Raw genomic sequence first — 22,438 nt, 5'->3', positions numbered from 1 at the left:
TCGTTAATTGTCTTTTTTTTTAATATACATGTAGGATTTCGATATATTTTTTTTTATAGATGAACTTTATCATATACTTAATAGAAAAAAATTAATGAAATAAAAAAATGGGGTCACCGTTCATTTAAGCTCATAATCTGCCTCCGAAAGAAGCATACATTTTTGTTAATGTCCTTTTTCCTGTTGAACTAATAGGAGAAATAAAGGAAGTATCGAAATAAAAAAAGAACTAAATTACAGAAATCGCTTAAATTTTACAATTATTTAGTTTATGTACGGCTTATTTGAAAAAATAATAAAAAAATATAGGTCACCGATGAGTTAAAAAAGATATTTCAATTTTAATGCCCAAAATCTACATTTTTGCACCAAAGGGAAATAATTTGGAGCTTTTTCAATGATATAAATATTTAAAAGTCATCTGGGGCCAAACCGAATTGATTTTTTTGGTTGATTTTTGTACCATAATCATATATGAGTTATATATAGATTCCACAACTGCAACAAGTGTATTACGAAATTTCTCCACTCGAGACAGTTAAATTTTATTATTACATTGGTTGCCATGAATTACATTGATTTCCCAGTTAACTAAAAACCGATAATTTCACATGTGAAATAAGTATAGATTATAACATGCCCTTTTCCATATTGGCCCTGGTATCATCCCGAGACTCCCATATCGGCCTCGAGGCTTTAGCCGAGGGCCGATATGGGTCGAGGGATGATACCAGGGCCAATATGGAAAAGACATGTTATAATCTATTTATCACATATTTAAGTTTTGCAGAGAGGAGAAAAAAGTTCAATTACAACACCGTCATTGCTCGCCGTTGTCGTTAAGGACGCAATGACGTCACGTCATTTGGAATCAGGGCACGATATCAATATCTCTTTTTTGCCCCGGGCAATTTTGAGGTTACTGCATATGCAAAACCGAAGGTATTCATTACAAATATTATTTCACTCTCTGACGTCATACAACAACAGGCGTTGTCAAGACTTAGATTAGTTATTCTATAAATATTTAAAGCGCGAGGCTTGTCGAGCTTTTTAAATAATTAAAATATAACTGTCGAGAGTGGAGAAATATCGTAAAACACGAGTTATAGTGAGTTTACACCTTTAATGTTCGTCTTCGTTGAAAACGGGTGATTTTGCCAAATAAATATCTAAAAAAAATGGATCGTATATTATTCGTGGTAAATAAAATAAAAAAACTTACATTCAAAGTCCTCCGGGTTTAGTGATAATTTATGCCTGTCTTCATGAAATCCAATGGAACATGAATAATCACAGTCGACATCATTCTCACTAAATTTATAAATTTCTAGCAAAGATCTGTAGGGCTCACGAGCTGTTACTTCCATATATTTGTCGGGGTTGGACGAATGTCCATTAAAATAAATAGAATTGTAACCTGGTCCCCCTTGCCATGTTCTTGTATTCCCGTCAGTTCCATTCTGTATTTCACAACCAAGCCTAGCTGTTTGTCCGAATATTATCGGTGGTGAAATTATTTTCCACTCAGCTGTAAAAATAAAAGGATTAATTTATTTATATATAACAAATAAGAGGGGTCACAAAGGCTCCGATCGTATCAATGACGTTTTTAGTTCGACATGTATACGCTCTTTAGTGCGCCTTAGGAGGAAAGGTACCAGTTTCGCTACTGGCAGTTTTCAAATTTCGCTTTTACCCCACTTACTTACTTTCTTGTGTTTTGCGTAAGTATTTCTTCCTTTGTTCATCAAAATAATACTTTTTTTATATATGGTTTCTTGACAAATGGACAAGTGCTATGACCGAATATAAAATCAGTTGGAACAGAATCTTTAAAACCTGATCGCAACAAGAAAACAACTAATTAAATAATTCACTGCAAAAATATTTTTTGACATTTTGAAACGACTATGGTCGTATTTTTTTTATACCAGAATTGATAAGACCAGAAAGTACATCATGTATAATGTAAAACAAATTTAATGAATTCATAATAACCGTGTTCCGCCCTTTCCAGACACATTTGGGGATATTTTGAGGCGCTTTTTTTGTGGTTTTCTTGTTTTCTATATGTATATATATCAGGGAGTTAAATAGAATTGAGAATGGAAATGGGAAATATGTCAAAGAGAGAACAACCCGACCAAAGAGCATGCTTACAGCAATTTCCAAGTTACTTTTATTCGCGTTATTTTTCTACTTATTGTTCTACACAAGAAAGTCGCGAAAAATAAATATCTCGTAAAAATAATTTATGTTGGTAGTGCTGCTTCTGAGCTAACCTCGCGATATTTCAGGATCAAAGGCTTTTCAGTTCTATGTTTGAACAGTGGCGGATCCAGATCTCCAGAACTTTTCATAAAGGGGTGGGAGCGCTGACTGACATTAAGGCTGGGGCTCTCCCTTCATGCTTCAATGATTCCCTATATAATCAACCACATTTTCCCCATCTAAGGGAGGCCCGGCCCCCTCCAAGGGACCCACTGGATCCGCCTATGTTGAATATACTGATGTGTTGATGTATAAGAATAGTGTGATATGTCTGACGTTAGACGTGACTAACTTAAAGTGTGATCAAAATACTGAAGTAGTGAACATCGGAAGTTCTTCTGGATGGTCACAAGCACTTGTCTCAGAAAAAAATTACATCTGTATACCTGAAAGTGAGGTTAATGTGTAGATATATATTTTTTTTTCTTGGACAAGTTCGTGCGTAGAGGATGAATAAATGACAGGAAAATTTAACGTCATGTAACTGACGATAGTGTAGTGATGCAAATCAGTATACTCTGGTTTGTTGTCATGTATATATTATATTCATGTTTGGGGTCAAAATACTGCACAAACAACATTTTCTTAAAGACTCAAAAAAGTGAAAAAGTATGTTTTAACATAACGCAATTGCCTAACAGGTCGAACAACTGATGTTCTTAAACCCTGCTGACTGCAATTGACGATTGCCAAATAAATTGATCACAAAGTGGATCTTTATATTAATTCAATACCAAATAGAAAACAATACACTTGCAGCAAAGATGGTAAACCACAAACATGAATTAATAATATGGAAATATATTATATTCATGTTTGTATATAGCAGTTACATATATACATAATTTTCATCCATTTGTATATCATTCTATTCTACTGTTCTAATTATAGTGCAGTACAAGTACATGATTGACACTCTTCTGTAATAATTCGATTTTTCTAATAGATTGGATTTGAGCAGGCATTCATATTTTCCCTCAACGTTGAATCATATTGCCGCAATTTGCACCAAAGACATTATAAGCCTTTATCTAATCCACCTTAACCACAGCCGACACTCGGCTAACCGAGAGATTGGTCGGTTAATCTATATTGAGTATGCGGCTATATCGGCGGTTGGTCTGTTAATCGGGTTGGCTAAAGTCTGTTAATCAGGTGTTATCGAGAAAATCATTGAAAGTTCAGCATGTTTCATTGTATAACTTTCTAAATATATTTTCATCATAAAAAGTATTCATGTCTAACAAAACAATTCAATGTACTGAATTCAGTGGTGTAATTATTATTTTTCTAGCTTCGATGTACGATCTATAAAATGAAAAGGCGGGTTACTCATCAATAAATTTATACACATTTTACACACATAAAATGTACACAAAATGACACATTGGTTAAATTTACTTGCATTCAATATTTTGAACATCGAAAAAAGAAAGGCATTATGTTTGTTTACCATATTGATATCATTGTGTGAAAAATCTACAGGAAAATCTGTGTTTTGGTGACATAAATCAATCTTTATTTAAAACCTGGTCTGTTAATGGGTCGGATGTATAAAACCCGGTCTGTTAATTGGTCTGTTAAGAGTTATGAATGGCAATAAAATTATAATTTTATTTGGCAATGCTATATGGGGTGTTATCGGATCAAATGAGTAGGCTCAAGACGAGCGGCTAAAATATACGAAAACAACACATGAGCAATGAAACATAACATATACGGAAACAACACATGTATGCAATTGAAAATTGTTAAAATGGTTTCAAAAAGTGTAATATTAAAGTAATATTAATTTCATCCAAGAATGATCGCAAATATCATGTTGATTCTGTTTAATTGTCATGAATGACACAAATTTGTCATCTACATTGGTAACCAGCATATAAATCAGAGATAAACGTCGTAATGTAACTAAACATCAGCAAGTAAAATATATTGGGATGACAAAATATGAAAAATAAAGAAAGAATAATGAGTAAGATAAATAAAATGTAGAAAAAAATGACATAACAATTTAAAGAATACAGAAATAAACAATACCCCCAATCCGGACCCTCATGGTATACACGAGAATCTGGATGGAAACGCAGAATATAGAATAATATATAAGGACAGTAGAGAGTGATACATTGCTAAAAACGAGAGAAAAATAATACTCGTTTAAGAATACACACATGAAACACCGATGGCTGTTAAAACAGTAACGGATTGCGATGTACTTATATTGGTGACAAATTCTAGAAGTTTACATGCGGACAACTATGGTGGCAGGTTAATTAAAGACCAAACAGCCTATTGTTTATGCGCATCAACTAACGCAACTTGGCAGTGACATAAAAGCTCTATGACGTTTTATCTAGCAATAAAAAAACGTCAAGTTATAACGTCCTATTTCGCGTTTTTCATGAATTCCAACATGGTGTACGCTTAGTCTCACAAGAAAAGAGGAATTAAACGTTGCGCTGATATCTTGCGGAAATTTAATACAAATGGACACAAAAGATACTACACTATATTGAACCTTCGTTCTAATAAAAATAATAAAATATGAATTTTGATCACGATCATTTATTTATTCTTTCACATGCGTATAAATTTTGTCTTATATTTGCGCCGATCTGCATTTCATTTGTTTTCATTCTTTCACTTGGGTAAATTTTGTATTTCATTTGCGCCGATTGTGTACAGATTACCGGGGTTATTAGAATGGTAAGAGTTATTTTTATGTCCAATTTATGTTTTCTGGTCTGTGCGTCCGTTTGTCCGTTCGTTCGTCCGTCCGTCAAGCTTCAGGTTAAAGTTTTTGGTCAAGGTAGTTTTTGATGAAGTTGAAGTCCTGTCAACTTAAAAACTTAGTACACATGTTCCGTATGATTTGATCCTTCTTTTTTTAATGTCTTTTTTCAAAACTTTCAAAAATTGAGTATTCAGAAGGTCAGGCCGATAAGAAATTATTCTTAGAAGTTTTGACATACTTGCAACGTATGCATGTAACTGATATCTGGATGATTCTCGTAAAATAATGTCCGATCTTGCAATGAAGTTAAAATTTATTTATACTGCTTGTTTGACAAAATCTCATAATAAAAATAAAATTATGACAAAGGGTCATTGTCGTTTGTCATTTGTTTCATTTCAAATTGTCTTAAAAAGAAATGATAAACATGTTGGCTAATTTCCTAATTTATGAAGATCAACACTTTGGTTAGCTTCTTGCTTTGTTTGTATATTTTGTATAACTATATTTTGATAATGTCCAATTGAATTTAAATATCATATATACAGGTTTACATACCAAACAAACAAACAAACAAATATTTTATTTGCCAATCACGGCGCCCAGAATGAGCAGAATAATTATAATATAATTTTCAAACATAATGTAAAGTAAATTCAAAATAGGTTAAACAAAGTACATAATATGATTGATTTTGATTTAGTTGATTGATATAATATTAAAGAAAATGAAGTAGGCAATTTGTAAATAATAAACATATATAATACAATATGACCAATAGTCTGTTATTCTGGTCCCTTTATTGGACAGCACACCTCGTAGTATATACTAATAATTTATCAAATGTAAAAGAAATAACTTATGTAATTGCATATTTGATCATACATAATTTTATATAGAGAAATCTAATTTAATATTGTATTTCTGTTTATATTTAAAACCTCTAATAACTGACAAATTATTATCAAAATGTTTTTATCTTCATTTCCCATTAGCCAAATAAAAAGAGATTTGTTATCAAGTTTTGAAATATTTTTATTTTTACTATATATTTTGCTTAGAAAGGGATTTCTAACATTATCCAGAGTTTTACATGTTAAAAGAAAATGCATCTCATCTTCTATTTCCTCATTACAGAGTTTGCATATTCTATTTTCTAGTTTAATATTAAAATAACGACCTTTTTCTATTTCAAGTTTGTGAGCTCCAATTCTAAATCTTGTTAAAACACATCTTTGAATATATGGTAATTTCAATAAGTAAGGCTCAAAATTAAAATTTGGTTTAAATAATCGATAAGTTCTAAGTTTATTTCCAGAGGTCTTATTTTGTCTTTTATCATTAAATAATTCTTTCTTCCATATGCTGCAATACTTTAAATATAATTTCTTTTTCACCATATTTCTAATGTTTATTTTAGATGAGAGCACCTGATACTCTTTTAAATCAAGTAATTTTAAGATAGCATCAATACTACTAGCCCAACAATTCTTCCCGGCTTTAGATAATGTATTTGAGAGAGAGTATGCATTTGTTAATAAAATATTATTTTTAATATGAATTCTTTTCCAATATTTAATCATGTTTGTTAAAATATCTATCATTAGAGGATAACGACCTAATTCGCCAAATATGGCTAAATTTGTTGCGTGCTTATTCACTCCTAATGTAAATCTGCAGAATTTTAGATGCACTTTTTCATTTTTTAGATCTTTACATAATCTATAGAAATAATTAAGTTCTGTGTCATTATTTAACTTTTTTGAATTAAAACAGCCCCATATTTCTGAACCATATAATAATACAGGTTTCACTGTGTGATCAAAAATGTGCATTAGAGTGGAGATATTAGGTTTATAATTAGTAAAATATTTTGTATATTTAAAGAATGCTTTTAAGCCTTTTTTATATAACATGTTTTTGGCTTCTGAAAAGCTGCCAGATGCACTAAAAGTTACGCCAAGATAAGTATAATGTTGGGTACTTTGGATGTACGTGTCTTTATATGAAAGCTGTGCATCTTTAATACGGCCAGATGTATTAAAAACTACAGACTTTGTTTTTTTTAAATTAACTTCTAACCCCCAATTTTGACAATACATTTCCAGCTTATTTAATGCATTCTGTAAGCCTTTTTTAGATTCAGAAAGCAGTACAAGATCGTCAGCATAAAGAAGACAATTTAATGAAACATTTGATAGCAATACTGGGTCACAGGTTTCATCTAATAAAGATTTAAAATCATTTATAAATATTTTAAAGAGACTTGGGCTAAGATTATCTCCTTGTCTTACTCCAATATATGATCTAAAGTCTGAAGTTAACATGTTTCGTGTTTTTATACATAGTATGTTATTAGAATACATACTTTTGATTATATTATAAAAATGAGTTCCTACTCCAATTTTACCTATATATGAAGATGTCAATCTTAATTACAAAGCTTGAATAAACATTTATACAAACAAAGCAAAAGTCAACCAAAGTTTTACCCTACATGCATTAGGAAATTAGATGTAAGGCAAAACATTTTAATCAAATTAATACTCAGCGAATATGAATTAAAATCAAAATGTTTGGTGTTTAAAACTTAATTATTGTAAATTTAACTTATGACAAAAACAATTGCTCCAAGAATAATATCCAACATAAAATCTCTCCCTTTCATTTAGCTACGACTATGACCGAAAAGATTGAAATCGTTTCGATTTTCAATGCCGGCAACAACCTTGTCTTTGTTTTAATTTCCAAAATTAGCAATTTAGATTTATAATATTTTATCCTGTTGGAAAAATCTTACTTTGTATTTTTTAACAGAAAAACTGATTTCTAAATTAATTTTTGAATTAAAAACTTTTTGTATTTTATATTTACTGTCTCGTTTATTTAAAACACGTGAGGTAGTAATAACAGGGATTGTATTTTATGATAGATGTATAACGTTTTAGAATCAAAAACCGTTTAGTTCATATATTACACCTATAATTTCAATTTCCTTATATCTAATAAGAGGGACGAAAGATAAATATTCAGAAATAATGAATTCACAAAATAGATGGAATAATTTCCATACGTTCATCTTAGTCAGGAAAATATAATGGTTTAAAGATGTCCGTCCATGCTTTTGTATGTCCGTCTGTCAACAGTAGCAAATGAAATCGTTACGGCAAACTTCTGAAATTGACGCGAAAAAAAACCCACACACATCTGGTCTGATATAGTCAAATACTCAGTAGTTAGCCAGTGCCATCTTTCATTTCTTTTTTATTTCTTTTTTATTTTCAATAATTACTGTTAATTGTTAGGAGCAGAGGACAAAAACAGACTTTCCTAACAAAAGCGGGGTGAAAGGTTATTTCAAACAATTTTCCATTCCGACGGATGGTGCATGTTTCTGAAGGTTAATATTGTGCGGCAACAATATCAAAAGATCTAATACTGACACATGCATTTAATCTCTTGTATTACCGGATAATAAAGTAGGTGAATATAGTTGTTATTCTTGGAAATTTAAATTTGGGTTTCAAACGTCCAATTTGCGATTTTTTTTCTCAAATAGTGCGCCAGCAAGCAAAGTTTTGTACTGTGACGTCATATGCAATGTTCTGAAGAAAGACAACTCTTTTCTTCAAAAAGAAGCGGGATAAACGGGACGATTTCAACTTCCCAATTATCAATTTCCCATTTCTTAGCAGTAACATACCCTCTGCCCCTTCGTATGGTGTTTACATATCACAATTGATACGTTATTCACGTGCTTGTTCACACTATACGGACTTCATATACAGGAGTGTGCTCCTTACGCAGAAACTGCTCCAACAAAGTTATGAGGAGGACAGATTAAAATTGACACTCCGTAAATTTTATGGACACCATCACGATTTGGTGGATCCATACGATGTTTCGTTGACCAAACTAGCTAAGGACATTTTTACCACATGGTAGATTGTGTTTTGTCATAATGTCGTCTAATCTTTTAATTACCAAACGTGACTTATTCCCGATTGTGACTGTTTTGCCGAGTGTGAACTCACATTACTATAAGACGTGGTACGGTACTTATACATCCCAAATTCATGTATTTAGTTTAAATGTTTAATGTTATATTTGTAATTCTCATCGGATTTTGTCAAATGTGTTGACGTCTTTTCTATTATATTTCTGTGTTATGGTAAAGAAAATTAATCACCGCCTTCATTTATCAGATTTGATTTCGTTCAAAGTAATCAGTACGATATTTTACGTTTGAAGTTAGATTCATAACAAACCTGACATAGTTTTATAATATAGTTAATTGCTACCTCAGTTTTATATTAATAAGAATTAAAATGTGCTTTGTTATTAAATGCAATATCAGTATTTAGTTCAAATATATAATCTTAAATTAATCCTAATTCTAATGACGTCATTTTTTCGTCATTTTTCATTTTTTGATGCTCTGTTTTACTAATTCTAATGACGTCATTTTTTCGTCATTTTTCAGTTTCAAATAGGACGTCACTTGGCGTAGAGGTTTAAACGTATTCGGATGTGTCTACTTTTGTGTTTCAAATGTCTGGTTATGTAAATGTATTTCAGTTGTTTCCTGTAATTAGTTAATACTTCAGCTTTATCATGTACATCTTTTGAATATTCATTTTATTAAATTTACTGTTTGCAAAAGTATAAATTACTCTAAATTATAGGGATTTTCTGGTAACTTAACGGAAAACCCTTGCCGTTTTTGGCACAACCTTTTTGATCTTTTGGTCCTCGATGCTGTTCAACTTTGTACTCGTTTCGGCTTTCAAACTTTTGTATCTGTGCGTCACACATAGGTCTTGTGTGGACAAAATACACTTCTGGCGTATTAAAATTTTAAACTTGTTGCCTTTTGTTGGCTGTTGTTCGTGTGATTCTTTGTCAATTGTGTTCTCCAATTTATTTATATTGTAGTCCTGTGTTGTCATTTTGATGTTATATTTCATATGGCCATAAAAGTGCGAGGTTTGGCATGCCACAAAACCAGGTTCAACCCACCATTTTTTCCTTTAAAAATGCCCTGTACCAAGTCAGGAATATGGTCATTGTTATATTATAGTTCGTTTCTGTGTGTATTACATTATAACGTTGTGCCGTTTGTTTTCTCTTATTTTTGAGTGTAAATTCACATTGCGATAAGACGTGTCACGGTACTTGTCTATCCCAAATTCATGTATTTGGTTTTGATGTTATATATATATATGTTATATTTGTTATTCTCGTGGGATTTTGTCTATATGTGTTACATTTTAGTGTTATGTCGTTGTTCTCCTCTTATATTTAATGCGTTTCCCTCGGTTTTAGTTTGTTATCCCGATTTTGTTTTTTGTCCATGGATTTATGAGTTTTGAACAGCGGTATACTACTGTTGCCTTTATTCTTCAAAGCGAACGAGAAAAAAAACATGAAAATTACTCATAACTTTTTTGAAAGGTCGGTGACATACAATTTTTTTTTTGCTTTATTTTGAAGAGTGCACATGGCACTTTCCTTCTTGAAATTATTATGAAGAAATCACTAGTAGATATTTTTTAATACTGGAAACGTTTTTCATTTTTACGTTTTATTTTTGGCGGGAATGAAATAAATCATATTTTTAAAGAGCAAAACAATATGAGTCTTAAACTCTTGAACCTGTATTTTATAGATACAAATCTACTGTTTAACGTGAAACAAGAATTGTGCTTGTAGATTTGATATAGAGTATTTTTTAGGAGTTTATATAACAAGCAAAAATTATGTTAATATTCGTGAAAACACGAAACTGCGGTTGCTATAGCGACAAAAGTAAGTCGGTGACCCCTAATTTTTTTCATAATATTTTGTTCCTCAAATCATGAAACACCTTCACACATAATTTTAAGGAAAAATCACTGGTAGAAATGAATAGGCTTTAATTTTGCGTTTTAGCGTTTTAGCGTTTTCGCCTTACATATTCTATATGGCGAAAACGCGAAATTGCGTAGTCAAAAACGCGGAACCGATTTCTCGTTTTCGACTTCGCGTTTTCACGTTTTCGACTTCGCGATTTCGCCTTTTCGCGATTTCGTGTTTTCGCCCTATAGAATATGAAAGGCGAAATCGCGAAAACGCGAAATGGACTTCACCGGCCACCATAGACAACTGTAGTTCTCGTCTGCACGTATGTAGAAAGGAACTAAACGGAATAAAATGAATTGAAACTTAAAATAACCAAATGTAGCTGCATTCGCTCCTTTCCGTTTACTTCTTTAGAGTGATTTGTAAACAACATATGATTAAGTAATAAAAGAAAAGAACCCATTGGATGATGCTGACGAATTAGGGTTTAACATCCAGTGACAAATATCATGTTCATATGTGAACGAGAACACGTTATATGTACCCTGTGTTGAATTAGAAAGACATTTTCAGTCGGAATTGAGAACGTGCTACTTCGAACAGACACAAAAATTAAGGCTGATTGAAAACGTCAATAAAAAATTCATGCATATTCCAGAGGCCAATCCATATCACGCTATATTGAAGTCAAGTGACACACCCTTCAATAAAATGCAAAGAAAGTCAAAATAAAAATGCTTTTTCTAGGATACTGTGGTACCGTATTGTCATTTTTGTTTACTCAGGAACATCTCATTCTTAAATTTTTCAAGGGGAAAATATAAAGGTAGCAAAATTATTGTCGTGGCTAAATAGCTCTTAACTGACACAATTTCAATTGTCCAACCCATTAAGAGACTTTATTCCCATAATTTTCACTAAAACGTGGTATTATTCACGTTATTTTACAATTATGAAATATTTACTAATGTCAATTTTTTTTATAGAACCACAGTACTATTTTTTGTCCTTTAAATGATATCTAAATTTGTTTGCTTCGCCTTTTATTAAAAAAAATTGCTATGCGTATAAGCATAAATACTACATACTTGCGCGACGCCTTTTTGGTTTTACTGAAAACTGCGCAGACTAAGAAATGTTTTTACAAGTGCAAAATGTTCTATGATAGATATCATTTTGTCAGACACTTTTCCTTTTTTGATTTGGTGCTTATAACATGCCAAAAATCTGTATATTTTATAGAGTTTAACATTAAATTAAGCGTTTTACTCTTAACAGACGTATAACCATCCCGATTAACAGACCAATCGCCCATATAGCTGCATACTCAATATAGATTAACCGACTAATCTCTCAGTTAGCCGAGTGTCGGCCGTGTTAACGTTCACGTGATAATCTATTAACTCTGAGGTCGATTGTAGAGTTTCAAGTGAACTCGGCCTTTAACAGAACAGAACAGATATTCTTGCGCATGCGTTAACGCATTTTTTTAGGACGTGTGCATATATATGTACTTATATATATATATTTCTAACGACAAAACATTTTCATATAATTAATGTATGTTCTTAACAAAAATATTTTTATGAGTATTCATTGAAGAAACGAAGTTATAACAAGCGACAAGGAATGTTATTTTGCACTAGATAATGTCCACGTATATCATGAGATAGGTTACCTGTCAAACACGAACGTTACGTATTAGTAGTAATCTCGTCGGGTGTAAAAATGAAATTCTTCAATCTATGGTGTAACTTAAAAGTTTAGCAAGAGGGGGAAAATACAATATCATTAATACCGAAATATCTATTGCAGGGCCGAAAATTTGATATCGTTAAATAATGTTCAAGAGTTCAACAGAGTTGTGACTTATCCGCAATACCAAAACAAATATCTTCCAATCATTCTAGTTTTTTGGTGTCTTAAACATTTAGAGAAATGGCGGTTTCATAGTGCTATCGATGTAGAAGCTGTAACAGTTCCTAATTGGTTAAAAGTAAGGGGATGAGGTATGATTGCCAAAGAGACAACTATCCACCAAAGTTTAAATAAAGTGATTGTAACCACTTATAGGCAACCAAAACACATACGGTATTGTCAACTTGGGTAGAACGATAGCAATTTAGTTACAATGTGCCGAAATAGCAAGGTGCACCTCATGTTGTGTATTTTAAGGATGTTCGCTCCTCTTGTTTTTGATTTTTTGCAAGATAATCCTCCGGTTTTATCCATGTAGTGCCATTAAAAAAAGTCCCCGCTTACCTCTAATTTTTTTTTATGATTTTTAAAATAACGTATAGTTTAAAAGACCATATTTGAAAATATTGTAAAATCCTTGTTATTTTTTTCATAATTTTTTTATAGAAAAGGATGCCATTTAATGTTAAATGTGAGAAATGTCTAGATAGAATTATGATTCGCCAAATTTTCAATGGATCTGAAAAACAAGAACACGGACCCCTCATTTTTACAGAATTGTTAAAAAATGGTTGCATTTAATTAGGCATATAAAAAAGAAGATGTGGTATGTTGCCAATGAGACAACACTCCACATGCATATTTTTATAGTGAAGACAGTAAATGTATATAACCCCTGAGATCCAAATAGGAGAGCCGTGGTGTAGCGATTAGCACATCGGACTACTAACACAAAGGTTCCTGGTTCGATCCCCGTTCCGGGGAGAAATTAGGGGTACTGAACTGAATTTTAGAATCTTCCTTGGCACCATTTGCGAGTTTTGTCTTCAGAAACGATGATTGTCCGTCGGAAGGAGACGATAAATGGCTGACCCGTGTTAAATAAGGACAACAGTAGTATACCGCTGTTCGAAAGTCAAAATTCGATTGAGAGAAAACAAATCCGGGTTACAAACTAAAACTGAGGTAAACACATCAACTATAAGAGGAAAACAACGAAACAACGGAAACACTGAAGTGCAACAAAAAACCAAAACGACAATGCAACACACACAGAAATGAACTATGAGATAACAACTGCCATTTTCCTGACTTGGTACAGATAGAGTCATAAAGACACCCTTGTAGATTTCGAAAAAGGGCAGGCTAATGCCGCTACAAGGCAGCACTCGCACCCGCAAAATGGAAAGGGACTAATTAAGCTGTTATAACTTGTTTTACAATCCACTTTAAATAAATATGTTTTTAACTTATCCTTGAAATTTGGAGTGACAATGAATATTAGTTGAATAATTTATTCAATAAAATCCTATTTAAACATCTTTCAAATATAAATATCGAAATCTTAAGCACAATATCCAAATACAAATTAATTATTTTAACCAACTGCATTGTAAAATTGGAAAGTATTTCCAGTCCGGCATACGAAACAATAACAATTATTGACATACTTGGGTAGGCCTGCTACTGGTGATTCCGACAACAAAGGTAGACGTATTATACATTAATGTGTTACAGTAGATGAATCATTTTAGATTCACGGCATTCCAAGTTTAAGCGGGGTAGACAACCATATTGAGGTCTGTTTCTTTCTTTCTTTTTTTCTTTTTTTTTTACACGTACTATCGTTTATATAAATAGACACTGTTGATTTTCATTGCTTCATGGAACTTATATAATTTTCATTTTATTACATTATAGTTAATTAAGCATAAACTTGCAGTTTCCTTATGACGAAGTATAATTGTTTAGTATTAGGGTTAGTGTTCTACGTCCAGTTTCATTAATCATCGTACGTTAATATTTAAAACGAATAAAAAAATATTAAGTACTCTTCAAAACAATATTTACCACATGCATGTATCATAGGTGTAGAACCACAGAAACAAATCAAAAACAACTGGATAAACAACATTCTTTCTGAAAGTAGAAGAGTAAAGTTATAGTATTTTACTTTAAAATAAATGCTTTTAATTGTCAACCGGAGTACAAAATTATAGCATAACAAGTAAAAACCGCAAATAAACGGATGTTCCTCAATTTACCCCAAAATATTGCTAAAAAATGATAACTCTTTTCCTGACATCATCAGTCTATGGAAAGTGCGAATCGATTCTCATGTGGAGTTGCGATATTTTCAAATATGAAATTATAGATATGCAGACATTCCATGAGGTAAAAGATGTTTCCTTTTTAAAACATATATAAAAACGTTCAGTCCGTAATTAATTCATACGACACACAAAAGTTGTATGTATTACCATTAATCTATAGAGTATGCAATCTTTTAAAATTATCAGATTCAAAAGTTTATTATAGTCTCACCACATACATATACAAGTACATGAATAAACACAATATAATGTTTAACAGTTGTTATCTTATAGTTCGTTTCTGTGTGTGTTGCATTTTAGTGTCTCTGTTGTGTTGTTTTTCTCCTCTTATATTTGACGTGTTTCCCTCAGTTTTAGTTTGTAACACGGATTTGTTTTTTCTTAATCGATTTATGAATTTCGAACAGCGGTATACTACTGTTGCCTTTATTTAATACACAATGTTAAAATTTAGAATGCATGTGCCATGAGAACTATGAGAGACTGTTTTCTCTAATTCTTACACGATTTATCCCTTTTCTGACATGTAGATTATTTTTATTTAATTAACAAGTGGTTCGTTTGATCTCAGTTCTTCATTGGTCAAAATTCGATTATGACGTCGATTTTTCTTGCTTTCCTCTGAATTTCCTATTTTGACGGCACGAAAATAGGCGACCATGCCTTTAATATGACGTCACATAGAAAGAACACATCTTTTTGAAGATCACTTGAAAAGAAGTATTGAATTTGTCTGCATATTGTTTAAAAATTATTAAAGAAACAGATTCCACCACCAAATCTTGTGTAATACGATATCTATCCACTCACGACAGTTAAATTTCAAATATTTTAAACGCTCGACGAGCCTCGCGTTTTAAATTGGAAATTTTAACTGTCTCGAGTGGTTAAATATCGTATCACACTCGATGCAGTGGTAGAATCTATATATATACAACTACATGTATAAAACATCAGAATAAAACATAGTTTTGTTATTTATACAACACATAAAAGTGAAATATCATCATGTACATCCAAGGATAAAAATTGATACATGTACATAAAAATAACAACTTCAATTGTCAACAGTATTGTATACTTATTGACTGGGTATGAATGAAATAGTAAGTTTATTATCCCAAAGTGCAACTATTGCACACACACAACCCCAGATAAAAGAGGTAAAACTCGAATATTATACCTCAGTCATCATTTTCTATATAAAATAAGTACCACACATTTTCACTGTTTTTTTTCTTCTTCAAATTGCAAGCGTTGAACTATGGGACCGATAAATAGTTTCCAACTATTGGACCTCGGTAAAAATATATGACCGCAAGCGTAATCATATTTATCGGAATTTCAAATGCAGCTACGGGATTGGCCAATTTTTTAGAATGGCTCGGGAGTTGCAACATCGAGTTTTACCTCTTTCACCTGGGGTTGTATCTGTGCATAACGTAGCTTTACCATTTAGTATATAAATGAAGTAAACATGTGTTTCTCTTCTTTAATAACGATAATTGATTTAGTACTGATATTTATTGTCTGTTGTCTCTTTCGGTATAATAAAACACTTACTGACTGGATATTCGTGGAATAGTAAGTTTATTGTCCCCTCGGAAGCAACTATTCGTAGCTGAGGGCAATAGTTGCACGACAATAAACTTACAATTTCACTCATACATAGTCAATAAGTACATGTATACACTATTTCGTCGAAATAAAATATCATGGCAGGTTATAGCAACATAACTTCAAACATTTATAATCAGCCTGTTGATGTCGTTTTTAAGGAAAAGGCTAGTTTAACAGGGTAAAATTTTTCTATGTACATATAAACTGCAAACATTATATCAATTCAATATATTAAACGAAAATTACGTCTTAAATGTTATCAATAGAAGAAAAAGCAGAAGTTTACGTGCTTGTAAAAATTGTAGTGCTACGTTTTTCTTTTGTAATAACATCATTGAATGTTATTCAAGGTGTATTTCAGTTATCCTTTTTAACATGTTTATATCGTAACATGTTTAGAATTAAAAAAAAAAAGGGGGGGGAGTTCATATTTTAAACAAAAAAGTTCCTACGCGAAGCTGTATCTTTGACAATATTTCTTTTGAATATTTGGGGTTTTTTTTGTGTATCAAATGAAAGCTAATGTATTGTGGATTGAGGATAACTTCAGAATATTTGTTGAAAGTTTCTTATAAATAATAAAAAGTATATAAATTTTAACAGAAGGGCACATTTGTCATGTTGTTCAAATCAGAAGTATTTTGTTTGTTTGTTCCTTAAAAAACTAGTTATTACAATGCGAAATATGTTCTATTTACTCCCCTTTGGCCGATCGTTAGATATTCTCGCTTAACTGATATTGATTTGTGTTCACTCCAAGTGTAATAAGATCGAAAAAAATTTCCCACCCTCCCTCCTTTTTTATATTGTTTGAATTTGAATTTTTATTTATTTTATTTTATTTTTGCATATTTTGCATCAGTGACACAGTGATGACTGCTGTACCCATATTTTGACTATTTTACCTATTATGTCTGTTTGTTAACGTATTGTTGTAACTATAATGAACTTTAATGTAATTGTCATACAAGTGACATATTTAGCGCTATAAAACCAGGTTTACTCCACAATTTTCTACATTTGAAAATGCCTGTACCAAGTCAGGAATATGAAAAAAGTTGTCCATTCGTTTGATGTGTTTTATCATTTGATGTTGCCATATGATTAGGGACTTTCCGTTTTGAATTTCCTCGGAGTTCAGTATTTTTGCTATTTTACTTTTTATGCGGCGGATATTTATTTTTTGTGACCCGCCATTAAATGTATTTTCCTAGCTATAACTGAATGAGTATTTATAGATTTTATATACGTATTGGAATTTGTTCTTTATATTATTGTAAACCCATGTATGTTAAAGATTTATGTTTTAGGCAAAATAAATTTATAATATTATTAGAGGGCTGATATGGGTCAAGGGATGATACCAGGGCCAATATGGAAAAGACATGTTATAATCTATTTTTCACATATTTAAGTTCTACAGAAAAGAGATAAAAAATTAAATTGTCACAATTTAATGAAACATAACATGTAAAATCTTAATAAACTTTTTATCACAAAAGTGTCGTTAAGAATGCAATGACGTCACGTCATTTGGAACCAGGGCACAATAACCAATAAACTCTTTTTTGCTCCGAGCAATTTTGAGGTTATTACATATGCAAAACAAATATTTCTTAAGCTTACATAAATAAAAACTGACTTTATGTATATAAAAAAAAAAAAAAAAAAAAGTAGGGGTGTGATAAAGGATATGCGATAAAGGGTAGGGGTGTGATAAAGTGTATGCGAAAAAGGGTGCGCATCAAAGTTGCGCGATATGGATTAAACAGCAGTCTATTTATCAAATATTCAAAACTACTGTAGTCTAAACATATGATAAAATCAGATTATTACATGGCATTTTTCATATCGCATGTATTGTCAGCTCTAGATTCAATATCAGCCCTAGAGCCGCATGGGCTGATAATACATGCGATATGAAAAATGACATGTTATGATCTTTTTATCATGTGCTTCAACAATGGAGAAAAATGACAGCTAGTATCATATATAAATCAAGTTAAAACTTAGCACACATCTTCCTTGTGATATAATCTTTCTAACTCTAATGTCAAATTAGAGTTTTGACCCAAATTTTACGGTCTACGGGACATAATAATTGATAGTTCGGGTGGCGCATCCGTGTACTATGGACATATCCGTGTTTTGTAATTTTTTCATTTCCAGTTTACCGAGTTTTTTTCTCTAAAACATATAATTCAACCAAAATAACCCAAATATTAATATTGATAACTAAAGGTCTTCTCAAAATTACTATAAAATAGTCAAGTTCTTTTTCTATAAAGAGATCACATTTCAAAAATATTAACAATGGAGATTTTCCACGTTTCCAGTTTTCAGCGTTTTCACTAAAAATCACTCATTTCACCTTAAAATTACTTCAATATGAGTAATGATAAGTAGATGACTACATAATACTCTATAAAGACAATGTTTCCTGTCTTCAACAAGCTTTAGGTCTAAAACTGTAACCATAAATAACAAGTTTTCTTCTTTTCCCGTTTTCAGCATTTTTTCTATAAAAACCACATATTTCACCTCATACTAACCTTTTCCTCAAATTGTATCAATGTATGTTTTAGTATGTTGTTAGAACAAGTCTATATTATAATTTGCACTAAAAACCTTGTGTTGCAATTAGTTTCCAGGTGATTTTAGAGCTTAATTGACTAGGCTATTCTGTTATAGTTGTATATCCTGCTATATTTTTACTGACATTTTCCAAGTACATTTAGAAAAAAAATATCAAAGGTGTAATTTTTTCTCCTTGTCGTAAACTAAGCAAAGTATTCCGAATAACATTTATTATTATTATATGATATACGAGATTCACTGCATAACATTTTCTTCTTACCGTGATTTTGAATTTTGTTTGTTAGAACATTTCTAAAGTTTCTTAAGGTTTCATAAAATATTGAAAATCAGGATAGAATATTATATAATAGGTTCTCACAGAATGTCTCCGATAAATTGACATAAGACTCACCAGTGACGCTCATGTCAAAATAGTTATAGACGTTTTCTAGTATTTCAAAAATTAAGTATGATAAATAAAGGACAGTATTGTTTTTGCCTCAAACCTTAAAAGAATTTCGGCATGGAAAATTGTATAGAGACCCCTATTTGGTAAGAACACACGATTACAAATAAGCAACCATTTGATTTTCGGGGGGGGGGGGGGGAGGGAAGTCTCCTAAGATAAGATATGTCATACAATTGGTCCTTAAGTTAGGGTATATACTAGTCCGAGATTACTCTGACGTCCAACGGCTGTTTTGCCAGACAAGCTGGGGCCGTGGGACGTCAGAGCTCGTCCCATATCAAAGAGTGGATATTTGCCCACCCAAAATAGATGCGCTGCTTCGTCGCTTCTGGTGCCGACTGACGGCCTTGGAATTATATAAATCGGGCATCAATCTGTTCATTTTTCATTTATCTTTTCGTTTATGTAAGTTTCACCTACCTGCCAATTTTTATTTTTCCATATTTTAACAGTTTTCACAGAGACCCATCGATTTCTGCATTTTGACTTTCACTTTCAAATGGACGTCAAGTTACGAGAGAGTTCGTGGCCTCGAGACTCAAATATGCAAATTTTGTAGGAGATCGATGTTTAACATTTAGTAGCCAACCACGATTTTTCACCTCCTTTAGGTGTCAGACCACCAATTACTCCCTCCAATTTAGAACGTATGTAAAAGTAGTCCTACTTTGACACAAAATAGTGCTTTTGATGTCATTGTTTACTTAAACTAACCAACAAATTTGCAGAAATGAAACTTTTGGTGAAAGGGAAATATATTTAGACCATTTTGAGCCAAAATTCACTTGTCTATGAGTTTGCATTAAAAATTCAGGATTAATGCGCTACATAGTACACTAATTTAAGATTTCCAGAAAACCGGGAGTTATTTTGGTAGTACCTGTCTTTTCAAAATCAGAAATTTGTTACAAGACTTTAAACATTGGTTGAAAATTGGCATGTAGGAAGGTGATACATGTACAATTCGGGATATACCTGGTTTCCTTGAAGTTAAACTTAAGGTAAAATATTTAGAAAGCTGTGAAAATTGCAAAATTTGGTTTAACAGATAGGGATTTTTAATTGGTGGTCTGACACCTTTAAAGGAGATCGGTATTAAGCATTTAGTTCCGACCACGAGAACAATCGGAAGCTCTCGGACATTTAGATAACTTGCATCGTAAATGAACGAGGTGTTACATTATGGTCATTTGCATAAATCATCACTGTTTTCTCGTGGTCACATGATAATCTTTGAAAATGAAAGGCAAAATGCAGAAATTAAACATTTAGAACAATTAAATTCCTATTTTTCTTTACGCTAACATTCATAAAAGAGGTTATTCTTATTTTTGAGTGTAAATTCACATTGCGATAAGACGTGTCACGGTACTTGTCTATCCCAAATTCATGTATTTGGTTTTGATGTTATATTTGTTATTCTCGTGGGATTTTGTCTGATGCTTGGTCCGTTTCTGTGTGTGTTACATTTTAGTGTTGTGTCGTTGTTTTCCTCTTATATTTAATGCGTTTCCCTCGATTTTGTTTTTTGTCCATGGATTTATGAGTTTGAACAGCGGTATACTACTGTTGCCTTTATTTACGACATCTTATGTAGGATAGTCCTAAGATAGCTTCGATATGCATGATGAGATATGTCGTAAGTCGGTCCAAACTTTTTCCTTATTTATTTCTAAGAGAGGTCTTAAGACAAATCCAAGGACAGCTTCGATAAACAGGCCTTGTCCTGTCCGAAAAAAAAGTAATTGTTTTTTTTCTCTACGTTAGTAAGAAGTATTATTGAGAAATACTTCTTTTTCACAAACACATTTTTATTTTTTCTAATTTGCTTTAACTTTTGATAATACAATCTATTTTTCAAATAATCTTTTGACTTCATTGATAATGTGATAGTCACATTCGAAATTATAATTCAATGTTAAAACTTACTATGATCATGCACCATTTACCCTTTTGTATCTTTTAGAATAAAAATGTTTGCACAACAAAATTAATAAGAATTACTTATGATTATTATTGAAAGAAAGAAATACTCTGCATATGAAAAATAATTAGAATACAAATTATAAGATTACACATACGCTGTCCCTATGCTTTTTTGTTGTTTTTCTGTGCATCTACTGATTTTGTGTCGTATAAGACAAGAAAATATTTCATTTAAGTCTCACCTCTTCATTATATAAAACATACAAATAGTTAATAAACAACATCATAAAACATACAAGAGCCACCATGAAAAGAGTTATTAGAGACTATCTAAAATGTATATACATTATTAACACTAAAACTAGCTATATAAAATACATTTTCTTTTCAGTAAAATGTCATTGCAGATTTTGGCAGTATAAAAGTTCATATGTTCATCTGTGAATAAAAATATAAACTTATCGTCATCCGACAATTGCATAAAAGTTACATTGAATAGAGATGCTTGATAAAACAAATAACGCAAATCTTCATACACATTTCATTAATACATGTTTTTCGTCTTCAATTAAAAAGATTTTCATTACAAATGCTGTTCACCATTTTTTTCTTAAAATGTCCTGTACCAAGTCAGGAAGATGGCTATTTTTATATTGTAGTTCGTTACTATGTGTGTTACATTTTAATAATTGTGTTTCTGTTGTGTGGTAGTTCTCCTCTTATATTTGATGCGTTTCCCTCAGTTTAAGTTTGCAACCGGGATTTGGTTTTTTTCTCAATCGATTTATGAATTTCGAGCAGCGGTATACTACTGTTGCCTTTATTTATAACAAATTCTATTTTCAACTAAACGACATTCACACCTTCCAGTCTCAATTTTCAAAGGAGCAGTACCACTGCTAAATTTGGGATAGGTACTCCTATATTTACCATGTATGTCTGAATCAGTGACAACTCTACAAC

The 22,438-nt window shown here is 31.7% G+C and overlaps 1 protein-coding gene across 1 annotated transcript in view; it reads right to left on the bottom strand.

Moving 5' to 3' along the window:
* Window positions 1–22,438, bottom strand: part of LOC139522672 (uncharacterized) — a 74,319-nt gene that overhangs the window by 29,343 nt on the left and 22,538 nt on the right. The window contains exon 4 of the mRNA XM_071316140.1: window positions 1,226–1,531. Coding sequence (XP_071172241.1) covers window positions 1,226–1,531 — 306 coding nt within the window. The remainder of the gene's footprint in view (window positions 1–1,225; window positions 1,532–22,438) is intronic.

This window comes from Mytilus edulis, chromosome 5 (genome assembly GCF_963676685.1).
Source record: "Mytilus edulis chromosome 5, xbMytEdul2.2, whole genome shotgun sequence".
NCBI lineage: Eukaryota > Metazoa > Mollusca > Bivalvia > Mytilida > Mytilidae > Mytilus > Mytilus edulis.
This window is presented reverse-complemented; position numbering and strand designations above follow the sequence as displayed.